Source organism: Peromyscus leucopus, chromosome 6, assembly GCF_004664715.2.
Source record: "Peromyscus leucopus breed LL Stock chromosome 6, UCI_PerLeu_2.1, whole genome shotgun sequence".
Lineage (NCBI taxonomy): Eukaryota > Metazoa > Chordata > Mammalia > Rodentia > Cricetidae > Peromyscus > Peromyscus leucopus.
Window position 1 is genome coordinate 64,507,178 of NC_051068.1, and position 16,641 is coordinate 64,523,818.

At 44.1% G+C, this 16,641-nt stretch overlaps 1 protein-coding gene across 1 annotated transcript; it reads right to left on the minus strand.

Annotated features, from left to right (window-relative positions):
* Positions 1-1,379, minus strand: LOC114683149 (loricrin-like). The gene is given in 3 exon segments (XM_028857321.2): positions 1-360; positions 363-866; positions 1,239-1,379. Coding segments are annotated over 3 exon segments (714 nt in total). The 5' UTR covers positions 1,365-1,379; the 3' UTR covers positions 1-276.
* Positions 1,380-16,641: the final 15,262 nt, after the last annotated feature.

Here is a 16,641-nt window from a genome sequence, read left to right on the forward strand (position 1 = left end):
CATTGGGAATCAAAGCTTTATTGTCACCCAGAAAAGAGCTTCAGAGCTGATTTTCAACATCTCATCCCCAGACTGTTGTGTCTGAGAGAAAAAAGCAAAGCCAATGAATCTCAGAGGTGAGACCTCAAGACCTCACAGTAGACTAGCTTTGTGGGGAATGAAAAAGGGGCATAGAGAGAGTTATAGAAGTATGTCTGCAGAATAGCCAGAGAAGAGGAGACACTCTGGCTGGTAGGTCTTGGGTCAGCGCTGCTCTTTGGGATCCTCTTTCCCAGGTCAGCAACAACCTCCAGAGCAACAGCTAGAGCCCCTAGACTGCTGCTGGCTGCTGCTACTGCTGCTGCTGCCGCCGCCGCCGCCGCGCCGCCGCCGCCACCACCACTGCTGCTTCCACAGCAACTGCTGCCACCACCGCCGCCGCTGCTGCTGCTGCTGCCACCGCTGCTTCCACAGCAACTGCTGCCACCGCTGCTTCCACAGCAGCTGCCGCCGCCGCCGCTGCTGCCGCCGCTGCTTCCACAGCAACTGCTGCTGCCGCTGCTTCCACAGCAACTGCTGCCGCCGCTGCTTCCACAGCAACTGCTTCCACAGCAGCTGCTGCCACCGCTGCTGCCACAGCAGCTGCTGCCACCGCTGCCACCACTGCTACAGCATCCAGAGCTGTGACGTCGGCGACGGAGAGAGAATCGGGGCTTGTGGTGACTCAGGCAGCAGCTGCCACCCCCAGAGCTGCAGCAGCCCCCAGAACTGGAGCCACAACAGGAAGAAACAGGGGGACACTTAGGGGTTTTGCACTTGGGAGGAGGAGGTGGGCACTGTTGCTGGCTTTGCTGGCAGGACATCTCCAAAGAGACTGAATAAAACTGAAAGATAATGCAGAAGATTCAAGTTCAACAAGCCCAACGTTGCTTTGAAGACTGAACTATGAATTCACAATATTTTACCTGTATGACGATTAGAGCTTTTAAAACCCAATCACCTAAATTCACTTCCAAAATTAAAAATACAAATGATCCCAATATAGGCATTCCATCTTTTCAAATGAATTCATTCTAAGCTCAAAAAGGTACTAATCACAGCCTTCCGTTAGGTACCTTCTCTTTCCAGATGGACCCTTCCCTCCAAACCCTCTTCATCCCCTGTTCATCTTCAAGATTGCCCCCAGCTCCACCCAGAGCCCCGTTCTGACCAGAAAACCAGCACCAGAGTCTCTCTGGCCTGGGAGATGTTCTACCTGGCTCAGGCACTGGAACAGATTGCTCAGGAAGAAGTGGTCTGAGGTGCTCTGAGAAGCTCTTGCCTTTTATATAGTTCTGCTCTGACCTGAGATTCCCCATGTGTGGGACACTGATAGCATCTTTCATGAGGGGTATGGATGACTTCCTTCCCTTGCATCCCAAGGACCCAATTCCTCCCTCTATAAGCATCTGAGGTATTAATGCACAGAAAGAGCCTCTGAGAATTGAAAACCTGTAGGATGGTGATGGGACATTGCACACTACATAAAGCACCCATCCGTCAATCTCACAAGCAGCTCTGCTATGCTCCCTATTTCCTGAGCTGAGCCAGTCCAATTCTAGGCCTCAAAGGGTAAAGATAAGATCTGTTTGTTCTTTAGAATAGGAAATGGAAGAGGATATTACCCAAATGGGGATTAAATGGTGATTTTAGAATAAGAACAGGAATCCAAAATACAAACCTTGGCTGGAGCCAATGAACTAATATGGCTCTTTTCATTCTTAGATGGTGCCATGTCCTTGACCAAGAATGCTGGATATTCTGATGATGCTATTTCAGGCAGGTCTAGTGCAGATGATGTGGGTGGTTGGGATTCTCTCCTTGTCTGAATTTGACATACCAAAAAAGTCCATGAACATTTGCACTGACAGATACCTTCAAGTGGGCAGAAGTTGTTGAAGGCTCTGTCTTTCCACAAATTGTCCTAAAGAATACACCTCAGGCTGGCCAGAGGTAGAAGGACCAGGTATATACAGAGGGTGAAGCAATAGAAGAAAATTCAGCTGAAGTTGCCAGGAGTGGACCTTCAGCTGTGGTCACCCCAAAGGGAAAAGCTGAGAAATCCTTTTTCATAAATGACCTTAGGTAGAGAAGGGGGCTGAGAGATTGTGCAAGCTTTTGAGCACCTATGATGGAATACAAAACTTATTTCGCTACAAAGAATATTCTGTGGTTAGGTTAAATCCCCAGGAAAGTCAACATTTATTGAGCTGGGAGAGTTGTCAGTAAGTATCAAGTTCATAATGAAAAGTACCTGGGAAGAACTGAAGACTGATAGAGCAGCTGTGTCTGGAGTCCATGCCTGGATGGGTGGGCTTTGTGAGAAGCACCGTGGCTCAGTCATAACCCATATTCCAAGACCAGTTTCCAGCTTTGCTATCTCCACCCATGCATTCTCAAGCAACTTGCTTAATCGTCTCTGTAAAATCAGGCTAATACCAGTTCCTAGCCCACTGACTAAGGCAATCTGAGTAAAGGTCTCAGAGCAGAGATAGACCTGCAAGTATAAAGTATAACTTTAGAAATAAACTGCATCGATGAGCTGATGTGCCAAATGACACCCATCGATACCTATGTTTTTATGTATCAGTTTAAAATATAAAAATTGATGAAAAACTATGGAATTTCAGAAGTAAAAATAATCAGATCATTATAGATCCCATTACTTCTGTAAGTAGGTATATTCTCAATATCAAATTAGTGATCTGCCTTTTTTTAAAAAACCCAAACTATATGAGATGAAGAAAGAATGTTTATCTCAAAGGGTTATTTGCAGACTGAGCCATTAAGTTCTTGGAATGATGCCTAGCACATAACACAACAGCTCTGATGTCACATGTGTTTTCTGAGAACAAAAGATTAAGAGTATTTACTTCAGTGGCAGATGAGATTATATAGAGACCCCACTGATGAAAATAAAGCCACTTGCAATTCCACCCCCAAATATTTCACTTCTTTTCCTTCCTGTGGTGTACTACTTGCCATTTTTAGTGAGTTGTGTTTTGCACTGATTTTTCGTAGCTGTCATCATACTATTTATGTAAGGGGCTTTCGTATTAAATTTTCAATTGACATTTTACTGGGGACATTCCCTCATGCACTCCATTTGAAGTGTGAAGCCAGGAAATCAGTTCACAGACCGCACGTAGTCTGTCCATGCGGTAGGAGGCATTAAGTTCTGAGACAGGCTCCATGTTTTAGTCTCAGCTCCTCACTTACCAGCAGAATGACCTTGAACAAGCTATTTTAGCTCTCTCCCACACTGTCCTCATTTGTGAAATGGGAAATAAATAGCATTTATCTCCCAGGGTTATTTGCAGAGTAAGTGACTAACGTTCATAAACCTCTTAGAATAGTAACTAACGTATATAAGGAGTACTTGATAAATATTAAGAAATGAAAACTGACATCATTCTGCTTCTGAAGTTCATAACAGACAGGACAGGTTGGGCATAAAGACCACAAGGTGGGGAACCAGAGAGGCCACTTCAGTTGCTAGGTTCGGCGAGAACCACCACTACCCCTTGCTGAGAAATATAAGAAGAAAGCAGAAGACAGCTCAAATTTCTAGAAAAAAAAAAAAGAAACTCAATAGAAGCAAAAGGAACCATATGTTTAATATATGAGTATGGAGAAGTTTAAAAGGACAATGACAATCTGCCTACAATTATTTGGATGTACATCCATCCAGTTGACAACACAGGTAAGGTCTTTGTGTTCAGAAATCTGAGTGACCTAAGTTGGTATTTTGTAGGCAGTAGATGCTCAACTTTTATTTATTCATCAGGTTGATGATTTGCCATTCAGAAGAGAGGACAGATGCCTCCAACAAACCAGGACTAAGATTTCTTTTAACAACTTCCACACAATTCTTGGAATGACAGACTATCTGGGTAAGATGTTGACAGCCATTCATAGATGATGATTCTCAACTCTAGAGACCACGGCATGCTTCAAGAGCTCACCGGGTGGTGATAATCAGGTCCGAGAATCATTGGTTTAGATCAAAAGAAAACTGAGACTGGGAGATGGGAAGAGGCTTCCACTGATTCATACAAGGTTGGAGATGGAGTTGAACCTCGAACCCACCTATCAACTGTGTCACCATCACAGCACTCCGCCTCCTAGATGAAAAGTTAGTCCTTCATGTGATTTTTTTTCTAGCAAGGGTTACATTATAAATAGTCATCCCTCTAAATGTGTGGGCTCTATAGCTGCCATTTGAAAGCATCTGGGGGGGAGGAGAGGATATCTCGATGGAAAAGTTCCTTTGAATCACTATTCCTGAACCAGTGCAGTGTGATATACACAGCCTTTACACTGTACTTCATATTTTAGGCAACCTAGATGTGTTTTTAAGTATATTAGAGGGAAAACATAGGTCAATACAAATAGTTTTCCTTGTGTATAAGAGACTTGAACATGGTACTGAGGGAGGGCAAAGTGGAATCCACAGGAAATCCTCCAATCAACCCCTGGGGATGCCTGGAATTTGCTTACTAAACATGGCTATCGAAGTTGGAGTGAAAATAGTAATAACTATGGTGACTCATGGCCTGAATTGCATGTCTTGAAAAGTCATCGTAACCTCTACTCCCTTCAACAACTAAGAATGAAGTCTCTGTCTGAAAAGGATTGTCAGGCATTGCCGGGGAGGTGCCATCCAGCAGGCCCCAAGGTGCCTCCCCGGGGCAGGGCCACTGTGATGACTCCTCTGTAGCCCAGGAGTCCAGCCTTGCCCACACCTGACTTATCACTACATCTAACTCACAAGAGGTTAGTGCCATTAGTGAGATTCAAAGGTGGGTCTAACAAGAACATCTTCTTCCTGGAGGAAAACTGGAAAAAGCAGAAATAGAAGTACAATCTGGACACCTGAACAGAAGGTGGCAAAAGGTGAACCAAACTAGACAGTCCCATCCCACCATATGAACACTTCCATTCTTGAACAGATATGGAGGGTGGTCCTGGAAGGCCTGTCCTCTGGCTTCCCTTTCTCTATGCTCCTCTGGGCTAGTCAGTCCTGCCCTAGGAAATGATTCTAAAGAGCAGGGGCTGGGCACAATGTTATTCTCATCCTCCACATGCTGATCCAAGTTCTGACATTGTAAAGGTGATCTTGTCTGTCTTATTTTCAATACTTATGATTGCCTTGGTGTAGTATCTGATAGTCAGTGATGCCCATCCACCCCCATTCCTCAAACCTGCAAATGTATTACCTTACAGCAAAAGGGATGTGGCATATTTGACTAAGTTAAGGGTCATGAGATGGGAAGACCCTCTTAGATTACATAGATGGGCTTAATGTCATTATGAGGATCCCTCTAAGAAGCAAGCGAGAGCGTTGGAGTCAGAGAGAGAAGATATGATAAGGGAAGCAGGTGTTGGAATGAGGCAGTCTGAAAATGTACGAAGGGTCCACAAACCAAAGAATGTGGACTACCTCTAGAAACTGGAAAACACAGAGAGCTTTCCTCTTGCCACAGCTAAAGGAATATCTGGGCAGAAAGGCCTCTAGAAGTTCTACTATGGAGCTACAAACTCCTTCCTTCTTGGACACTGCTGTCTCTGATAAATGAATGTTTGAGACATGGACAAAAGCAGGGGCACCAAACGCTGACTCACAACTGCTTGGAGACCCAGGTGTATGCGTGAGTGCTTCCTGAGAAAGCCCCACATCCAGGCCCTAAGCCAGTCCAGCTCAGCCCAGCAGTGTGTGCCTGGTCCTTGATCTCTGGGATGCTCATAACCAGCTATGGTCTATCTTTTCTGTGAGGAACATTCCCACAGCTGGAGCCTGAGGCAGGAATGCCTCAGGATCCTCTGGAATGAGTAACTGGAGAAAGGAGGATTCCCTCCTCTTAGAGAATAAATAAATACACGAGGCAGGCAGCCAGAAAGAATAAAAATAGCCAGCGAGGCTCAAGGGAGCTCATGCACTGGGGCATCTTGTTTTCCCAGCTGGGGATGAAGTGGCATAGTCAGGTGCAGGGGGGAGGGGCTGGCTGCACAGGGACCAAGTGCACCAAGGCAGCTGCAAAGGCTCCACTGTCCACCAGGTGACTCTTCTTCTGGGGAGCTCAGCTGACTCTCACAACTGTACAAAGCTGTGTCCTTACTTGCCATTGTTAGAGGAATAGCTGGGAAATATATATATATCTCGCAAACCACACTGAGAACCTACAGAAAGCCAGGCCTGGGGTAGGCAGTGAGGTGGCAGGATGGGTACCCTACACCATCACCCACTAGGAGTCCTAAGAGTCAACATCCCAGTGGAGAGTTCCCACTGAAATGCAATGGGAGCAGACTGATGTGTAGGGAACAAAACCCAGGCAAGGTGAATTAAACAAGTGTCATGTACAGTGAGTTACAATAGTGTAAATAGTACACCATTTGTTCTATTTATTTTAGACTTTAAATTGTCTGTATAATATATAGATGCATTTACACTAAATGGAGCTATATCAAGATGCCAACAGTAACTACTTCAGAGTGGAAGGTCACATGCATTTTATTTTATTTTATTTTGCTTAAGTTGTGTTTTCTGATCTTTATTTATTCAATTGATTTATTAATAATTTTCTTTATTTAATGTTTAATTTAGCATACAAAAACTGCACCAATCAAAAAAGTTAGAGAAGTCCCCACCAGACTAGCATTTGAGACTCTACTCAGTTTTTGTTTTGAGTATCTGTTAGCACTAGACAGCATGCATGCCACTGGAAATACAAGGGTGGAGTTGTTACCCACAGCATATCACTGATGGTCAGAACCCCTCTCCCTGACGCACTATCTCACCTTTGGTGTGTTGCCTTTCTGTTGAGTACCAGAATACGGAGCTAAAATATAGCACACACTCTAGGAACACCTGCTGAGGACAACCTCAATGCTGCAAGAAAGAGACCTGGAGAGTGGAGTGTGAGGACCAAAAAGGGCAGTGTTGGTGGCAGAGCCTGATGATAATTCATGTAACCTAGCCCTGGACTCCCACTAGGGACTGAGGATGCTGGGTCCAACTCCTTGTACATTCAATCATTGCTATATAATACCAGGGACTTGTTATTGATTGAATTAAAGTGTTGACTCTAGGAGTGGAAGGTTAGCTCTCCACTCAACCCATGCAAAGATACCATCTTCCCTGGAGATCCCAAAGCTCAATTGATTATCTTCACACCCCAGAAGTTAAAGATATTTAATTTGACTTTGTATACCTGAAGCCTATCTCCAGAGCACATGGCAGACTTCATAAAGAAAAGAAAGAGAAAGCGGGAAGAAAGAAAGAAATAGGGAAAAGAGGAAATCTAGAAAACAAGAGATGGAATGGGAGTGACAAGTAGCTTTTCTATCATGCACCATTCTACTTCAGGTAGTGGATCGTCTGTTGGTTTTAAGAAGTGAGCCAAAGTGACTTGCTTGACACAAAGACAAATACTCATAGATTCCACCACCAGGACTTATAATTGCAATTGGAACTGCTCTTTCTTCACCTCTTTTCCTTTAAGGTTGGATGCTACCGCCCACCATGCACACTCCAGCTCAAGGCTGAACCTGTCCTGCCATGCCAGGGCTTCCTTGGCCTGATCAGCCATGCTTCTGCCTCTGGAGCACAAGCAGAGTGTGGCTGAGTCATGTTTTAGACATCTGGATAATTTCACAGATGCCTGAAGGCTCTGGATTAATGATGAAATAGCCAAGAATTTCCTGCTGTCTGCGCGAATCCTTTCCATCAAAATACAGTAGAGTTACTGAGAATTATCTCTGTCCTGGGTTTGCAAACTATTCCATCCAAGAACTCAAGCTTGGACTTTCCTTCCTTTATTCCCTTCTACTCTTCCTCTAACACACACACACACACACACACACACACACACACACACACACACACACACAATCATGCAAACACTTGCCTCAGTATCTACTAATCATCCCAGTCTTTTTAATGTCTTCCTAAGACACCCCCTTGCTGCTCTGTGATGAGCTCCTCTCTCCTCTCAGGTCCCCGTCTTTACACTACCCTCTGATGGTATCAACCGCTCCCCTGCCTCTCAGCTGGGTGGAGTGGGCAAGTTGTTAAACTCTGCAAGGCTCCAACTTCATGTCACACCCCCAGACCCCCTCAATTCTGATATGGTCAATAGGGTAGGCAGTTAAAAGAATAGCGATAGAAAGGACATGCTGTGGTTGGAGTTAACTGCTTGCTGCAATCATTGCAGACAATACTACCAGTGCCTCCCTGCAAGCTGCCTCAACTCTATCAGTAAATGGTCCCAAGACCCAAGGTCAGGAGCCATCTTAGCTTCTCCTTGTTCCTCATCCCCACATCTAATGATACACATGAATTTTCCTCTCCCATTTTTATTCCCTCTTTTCTCCAGATTCTTCCCATATTTCTAAAAGATGAGGCGTCGAAACTTCTGATGACTCTCATGTTATCTCCAAAGGAAAATAAAAATCAAATTCCCCCAAATGGTACCAAGGTCCTTAATGATTTAACATCTTCTAGCAACCTACTCTTACAGTATCCATACCATGTAGGTGTTATGGCTTGATCAAATTTTTGCCATCACTAAATGAACCCAAATGCATCAACACCTTAGGGATAGCCTTGCTTTCTCAATGTGTTTTTCAGGCTCCTGCCAAGGACTGCATCTCGGAAACCTGCCACGGCAGACACCAACACTACTGCTACAGATTGTGCCTTAGAGGAATGCCTGTCAAAGTCTGTACACACCAGCCTTTCCTGTTGAGTTCAGATCCTTCCCAGCTTAGGGTGGCAGGCTTTGTTACTTCCACATGGCTTAGTATGTCATTAAATCTCCAAAGAGACCGTCTGAAGGTCTGACCTCGGCTTTGCTAAGGACAGGTGCCCTGGCTTATTCATCACAGTATCCTCAAGGCCAAACACAGCTCATAGCATTCAGCAGATAGTTCTCAGATGAAGAAAGAACCAGTGGAAGAATGAGAGCTTGTCGTCATTGTCACAGAGGGAGGAGGCCCACATGGGGCCAGTGTGGCTGTGGTACAGCAGGTTCTGACCTTGACTCAGCCTGATTCAGTTGGAAATTGTGACTGAAGTCACTTCTCCTCAGCCTGTTGCCTTGGTCTCCCAGGGATGCTGGGGAAACACCTGGTGTTTGAATTCTTCCTAGGTAAATTAGGTGACATCAGGTCCAGCTTGAGCTATTCTTAGACTTCTCAGGTCATCTGGAGTCCATCAGGTATCTCAGTCATCTCTCTTTACCTAGAGATTGGCTCAGGAAGTGAGGACGGGTGCTCCCGCCACAGCATGTCCTTTCCACCGCCACTCTTACCTGCCTATCTCACTGAGCACTTCAGGATGGAGGGAGTCAAGGGTGTGACATGAAATGAAACCTTGCAGTGCCCAACAGAGTATCCATTCTACCCATTTGAGTGTCAGGGAGATCTGGGGAAGTCTTACAGGAAAATTAAAACCTGAAAGATTTCTGTTCTTGAATCTTCTCTCTCTCTCTCTCTCTCTCTCTCTCTCTCTCTCTCTCTCTCTCTCTCTCTCTCTCTCTCTCTCTCTCTCTCACACACACACACACACACACACACACACACACACACACACACTTCAGACAGATGCCTGAAATGAGCAGGAAATGGGTCTCCAATTTGGTGGCTCAGTTACTATTCTTCTGAGGAGGTTACTTGGTGGACTCCCTTTGATGAGATTTCTGAACCTCTGTCATTTCCTAGCATACACTGGTGACCACAATCTTCTGGTAAAGAGAGAGCTTGGATCCTTGACCAAACTTCAGCACCAAAGAGGACTGATAGTAATAGATTTATGGTGTATTAGTAAATCCCAGAAGATACTTAGAGTAGAGTATCTTCTCACTAAATATTTGCAGTAAGAAGGAAGTGGAACAGAATGAAAGAAAGGAGAAGAGAAGCTGAGTCGGGTGCTGTACTTGAACTAGCTGCCATCAAGCTGTCTGAGGAGCATTGTGAGCCTGTCTGAACACTGCACAACCCAAGCAAGAGACAGAAGCTAACTTCTCGGACATCCTCTATCCCTCTACCAACCCCAAGGGCTCTTGGACACAAATACTCATTTACTTGAGCAGAAAGTCTGTTGAGTCAGAAAAGGTCATTCTGTAGGCACCTTTTGTGACACATAACCAGTGCCCTAAACCTTCGGTTGTTATGTCTTCCAACTCTGTCCCTTCTTGGGATTTTTCCATGAACATTATTCCCAATAGTCTTCCCTTGGGCCACAGAAGGACCTTATCTCCAAAGCACCAAGCTCAAAGGCACTTTGTGCCTCAGTTACCAAGGTGGCGTTTCTCATTGGGAACCAGGATGTGGGAAAGTGAATGCATCCTATTAGGAGAGCAAGACATGAGGACCAGTGTGGAGCACTAACTCATCTTTAAAGCTGAACCAGTTTATCAGAGTAAATACAGTAAAATAAGATTAAATAGGAAACAGAGAAGCCTCCCCTTAGCTCTGCCCTGTCAGCACTACAACCTTGAACATCTTGCATTCCTTCTTTGAACCTCAATTTTCATTGACAAAATGAATGCTTATCATCTGCTATCTAATCAAATGAGATCACATAAGGCAACGTACTTGGTGAGCCATAAAGGACTATGAAAATATAAGCTAGTAATAATAATGACAGAATCACAACCAACTAATGATGATGTGATAATCAACTTGTGAATTGTGGTGTTCCTCACATAACCTGAAGCTTTATGTGACATCACTGGTTCTAGAGGACGGAGAGTAGCAGATCTTCTAATAGAAGAGACTGACAGGTGAGAGATGAGACTCAGTGACACTCTGGGAGTTGCTAGTGCCTACCTAGAAGACAGCACTAGGAAAAAAAACTCCTGGCCCCAAGATAGCAATAATACATCTAGGGGCTATTCTTTGTGACCCAGCCTTGACCCCCACAAGATGACTCCGGTGGCTGGAGAATGAATACTTTGGTCTCCCTAGCTGGTTCTACAGGCCCTGGGGAACCAGAACATCAGGCAAGAGAGAACCTGGATTTGAGAAGTCATTCTGCCTCCCAAGACCAGTGTAACCTCATGTGGACAAGGAAGAAGCCGGATGAGATGACCCCTGCAGGTCCACCCCACTGGAGTGGACCTGGTGGAACGTCTCTAAGGTCTTCCTCACGTTCCCTCCTTGGGAACCTATGGTCCATGGAACTATGGCCAACATCCAAACATCAGCAACCCCTACCAAGTCAAGTCACATACAAAGTGCACCTGAAGCTGCTGTTGGCAGGTGTATCCACTGGTTATTCATCCAGTCTTCAAGAACAAAGAAGTTCCAAGAGTGCCAGGCATTATGTGGCTCTGAAAGACATGCATGGGAAGAATGTACAACCTCTGTCCTTAGAACAGACCCTGGGTGAAGGTGGGGCTTGAGCGTACAGATGCCTAATCACATATGAAACAATGTGCTGGGTGCTATTGGTGCTCCCAGAATTCCTCAGTGGTGGGGATAACAAGATACTCTTTCAGAGTCCCATGCTGCTCTGCCAGGGGACAGATGCCTTCCTACCAGCACCCTGTCTACATCCCCAACTGCAGCCTGTCTACACCCCCAACTTTCTAAACTAGGAGCTAGGTTCTCCATGCTGGCATCAAATATCTAGGTTACCTTGGGCAAATTATTTAACTTCTAGGACCCTTGGTTTCCTCATCCATAAAGTGGAAACAATTGTGGTGCATCATTTTCTCACAAATAAAAACAACAACAAAAAGATAAGGTTTTTGTTTTGTTTTTTGTTTTTGTTTTGTTGTTTTGTTTTGCCTGAAAGCAACAACTGTGTGCTAGGATTTCAGGACACACTTCGAGGGCACAGTAGCAAATAGAGATGGGTCTGCTGATCTTCATAATTGAAGGTTCACTAGGACAGATACTGAGCAAGGACATAGCATGAGCTCAAAGTCTGTGGAGCCGAAGAACTGCAGGGAGACAGACTAACCATGACCTCTCCTGAGGCACTGTGGGCATTCAGCTGGAAGATAGATGTGAAAGTGCTCCTTAAGCCTCAAAGCACAGTATAAATGGCATTCGCCCATCTAGCCTGTGTCTGTTACCTCTCCCACTCATAAACTGAAGTCAGAATATGAGAAAGATAAACAGGAAAACAAGCAACCACTTAGATAGCATCATGCAGCACATACGTCTTCACAGTCTCTCCCAATGTAAATATTATTTTACCAAACCAGGATTGGGATGTTTGTAGACTAACTATTAAGCCCCAAGTGACATAGCTCAGGGATCAGACACAAAGGTCAACCAGGTGCCTCTCTGCCACTGCCCAGTAAACAAGGCAGTGATTCCCCTTGGTGCTCCACTTCCACTCTGCTCCTCAGCTTCTGGTGATCTAGGAAAGAATAGACATACTCCCAGACAAGATGCTCAGAGAAAAGAGAGTTTCCAACCGGGAAAGAGTGGCTAGTAAGTTGGGGAGCGGTCCTGTGCCAAAGAGTCCCATCTTCACCTCCCTTGATGTTTATCCCTGTTCCAAAGGCTGTGTCTTGATGGGAGACAAGTGAAGTCATGCTATGAGCTGAGTCCAGCTCAGCTGTGGTGGACACTGAGTGGACAGAAAAAAAAAACTGAGGTTTAGAGGGGAGCTGCATATCTGGGTGACAAACTGAAGAGTGCCAGGGCTCTGTTTCTGGGCCTGCGGGCATCACTACAGTGTAGAGTGGTTTCATAATGTCAAATTTCCCAGGATGATATCTGGGCTTCTTATACTCCCTGAGTCCCCCAGGCTCTCTTCGCCCTGGCAGAATCTACTGTTTCTCTGTAAAACATTTGAGATTTGAAGTTACATGCTATACTTCCCAATAAAGCAAGACCTTTGCAATTTGGGTTTAGGTACCAAGAGGAGTCCTTCGCAGTCATGCAGTGACCACCAAGACAAATGGAAGAGTCCTCTACAGTGATGCAGTGACCACCAAGACAGATTTGGATTTGTGTACCAAAAGGAGCCCTCCACAGTGATGCAGTGACCATTGAGACAGATAGAGGAGTCCTGTAAGGCAATGTATTGACTACCAAGGCAGATTTCTACCATTTAGTAAACTGGGGACCAGAGGCAGAGTATAAAAACTAGTAGAAAGCTACCAACATGGAACCTATGTTTTCTGAATTCCTGTCCCAATAAACCATATCCTTCCTCATGGGGCAACAATCCTGCCTTGAACAGCAAGGCAGAACACAGCCTACTCTCCCAGGACTAGAGGCATTGTGTGTGAATGTTGATCTCGATCTAGGGCTAACCAGTAAATTCACCCAAGATGGCTTGTCTAAAAGCTGAGTACAAACGCGGATACTAAGGATCCTAGAGCCCTGGCTTTTCCCTAAAAGTGTCATCCTTTGATTGAAATGCTCCCTGGTGGCATGGTAGGAAAATCCACCTGTTGAAATCAAACTCATTTGAGCCTGGGTCTTGAGGGGACTTATTTAATGCGTCTGAACCTTACTTTCTACGTGCATAATGAAAAAAAAAATACTGTCTGTCATTCGGGGTTTGGTCTAAGAAGGTGACTTCAAGTCTGAACTTGCCAGCATGGAGCCCAACAAGTAAAGCATTAAGCCAGTGTTTGCCCTTCCTTTCTGTAACCCCTTGTTGTTCATTGAGTCTGCTAAAAAAATAATTATTAATTAATTAATTAAAATAAAAAGCTAAGGGGTGAGGTAGACAAGATATACTGGAGGCAATATCAGAAGAGAAGGCACTGGGGAACGATTTAAATAGCCTCCTGGCGCTTTAGGATTGAGACACTCTCTCCGTCACTTCTTTACAGCAACTGAGAGCAGGTGACTTTGGGTCCCGGGCTTGTTCTTGAAGCCCTTGTTCCTACATCTTAAATCTTTGTCTTTGAAGTGAGAGGTCAGTAATCCAGTAACTATTTATTAAAATGATAGTCTTCCGATCGCAAGCCCAAAGGACAACAAGAGGAGAAAGCCCAAAGGAACCAGCTTGAACATGGACAAGCTGCCACCTTTCGCTGCTGATGAACAGACAGTCTGAATGGGAGACAAAGACACACAGAGAAAGCTATGGAAAAGCACACATTGGGGAGCCAGTGGGTGGGATTGGAGTCCCAGCTCAACCTTCGGGGAGATATTTCATTTCTCTAGGGTTAGATGCCTATAAAATGGCATGATGAGTCAGCTAACATGATTGCTGGTAGGTGGATTGGAAGATGACCGACAGACAGATAATGAACAGATCAGATAGAATGTGAAGTATTTTATAGGGATAAGCTTCACCTTGCTTTATGTGTGCAAATATATATATAGTGTAATAAAATAAACATTCTATGAAATATATCAAGCAAAATATTTTAAATAGTATCTGGTACACGGTAATCACCATATCAATACTCATTGTTTTCAAGATGCTAGCTACATAGAATGCAATCTGAAGTTTCCATAGAGAAAAAAAGCATGGTGAATTCTGATTCCTTGGAATTGGTAGCATTACATCAGATCTCAAAAGAGGAGGAGCTTTGCACGGGTCAGCAACAGCTTCCTGCCCTGATATGCAGCTCTGCTACTAGAACCTTCTCCCCCACCCATAATCTAAGATGCAGTGCCAATTTCCAGCTCATGTTGTTGACTCTGTCGCCACCTCGTGCCCTATCCATGCAAAGCAAATGAGGTGCTCAATGACCAGTTAAAATCATGATTAAGAGAGTTACAAGCAATTCCTAGAGACTTGGAGGAGTGTGTAACATGGCTATGAAATAAGAAGGAACAATATAAAGGATAAGAACTGGAAGAGAGGTTGTGTAGAGATCTCTCTGGAACAGTAAGCGAGTTCACTTGCAACAACTGCTATAAACCAAGCATCACCAACAGAGTAGCTTAAATAACAGAGCTTGTGACATGTTTCCTCTTAAATCTGTAGTCTGGAAGTCCAGCATCAGGAAGCTAATAGGTCTGGTGCCCTCCTGGTATTCTATCCTTGAATTGTAGATGTTCATCTTCCCCCTATATCTTTGCAGATCTTCCATCTGTGTCTGTATCTCAAACATCTTTTAAGCACACCAGTCATATTGGGTTGCAGCCCACCCTAATAACTTCATTTTAACTCAGTCACTTTTAGCTATTCTGTTCTTGGATCCAGGCATATTCTGTAGCACTGGAGTTAATATTTCATCATGCAAATTTTAGGAGGCCACAAATCCTCCTACAATGATAGATAAGAGAGATAGCTTACTTAGGGAAACAAATCTGATCCTTATTCTCACAGAGACTATGAGAGGACAGAGATATAGATGGGCACAAGTAGGCTAGCATCCTCCAACTATGTCCCATGGGTTCAGGGTGAATAGAAATTATGCCAAGAACTCAAGGGGGCAATAAGGTTAGGTCACTCCCAAAGGATGGCTTTGAAGATGCTGCATTTTGAGGACCACAAAGTTAATCACATCATACATCCTATCTATGGTACAAAAGTTGTTGGTTCTGTGACTCTCTTTACAACAGTGGTCCACAATCCGTGGGTTGCAACCCCTTTGGGAGTCAAACAACCCTTTCACAGGGTCACATGTCAGATATCTTGCATATTGGATATTTACATTACAATTCATAACAGTAACAAAATTATATTTATGAGGTAGCAATGAAAATAATTTTATAGTTGGGGGTCACCACAACACGAGGTAGTGTATTAAAGGGTCACACCATAAAGAAGGTTGAGAACCACTGCTCTACACAGCTTCCTGATAGCCTTGAAAAGGAACAACTGATTTCCACACCAAAAACTAGCAATGAAGAAGGAAAAGAACAGAGATGAATGATACCAAATTTCATCTCTAGAACATTAGCATCACTTGACCTGACTTCAGAAGCCCCGATCAGCAAGACTGCTTGTAGCTAACCTGATTTAGAATTCATCCAATGGGAAAAGTCTTCTTGCCAAGGAACTGGAGATAATCATTGCATCATCATTATAGGCAGTATATTAACTCCAGGCTGTGTAATACAGTGGGGAACAGTGGCAGCAGACAGATGACTAATAATAAGGCTTAAAATCAGAAGCTAGCTCAGCGAAGCCCAGAGAAGGCTCTAATCTGTCAAGTCTGGCTTACTTTGAAGCTCTTTGAAAACAGGTATGCATATTATCCTCAGACATATGATAAGTTTGTGGCCGGCCTAGGCTACAAAAGACCCTTCCTAAACAAAGAACAAAACCAAACAATTTATGCATACAATGACTTCTTTGTGGCTCTGTTATGCATTGCCTTTAAAATATGTATTTCTATACACATACTAATTGAAATACATAAGATTGAGATGACATCTTTCCTAATAATAGAGAAATGCTTGATTGTTAATAAAGAGCAATAACCCCCTCTTTAATTAATCTTACCTGGTTTCATTTGTAAGAATGTTATTAATTTCTCTTCTTTGCACAGGAGAAAAGGCACTTTCCTGATTGTCCTTCACAGCAAAGCAAATACTGTCTGCCATAGGTACCTACTGTGGTCCACACTCATGCCACAGCCCCACAGGTGTGTGCTGTTGAAATCTATCTCCACTTTAAAAGAATCTGAACGTGATATCAAATGTGCTCCACTGCTTGCTTCAAATAATTGCTCTAGAGCTCAATAT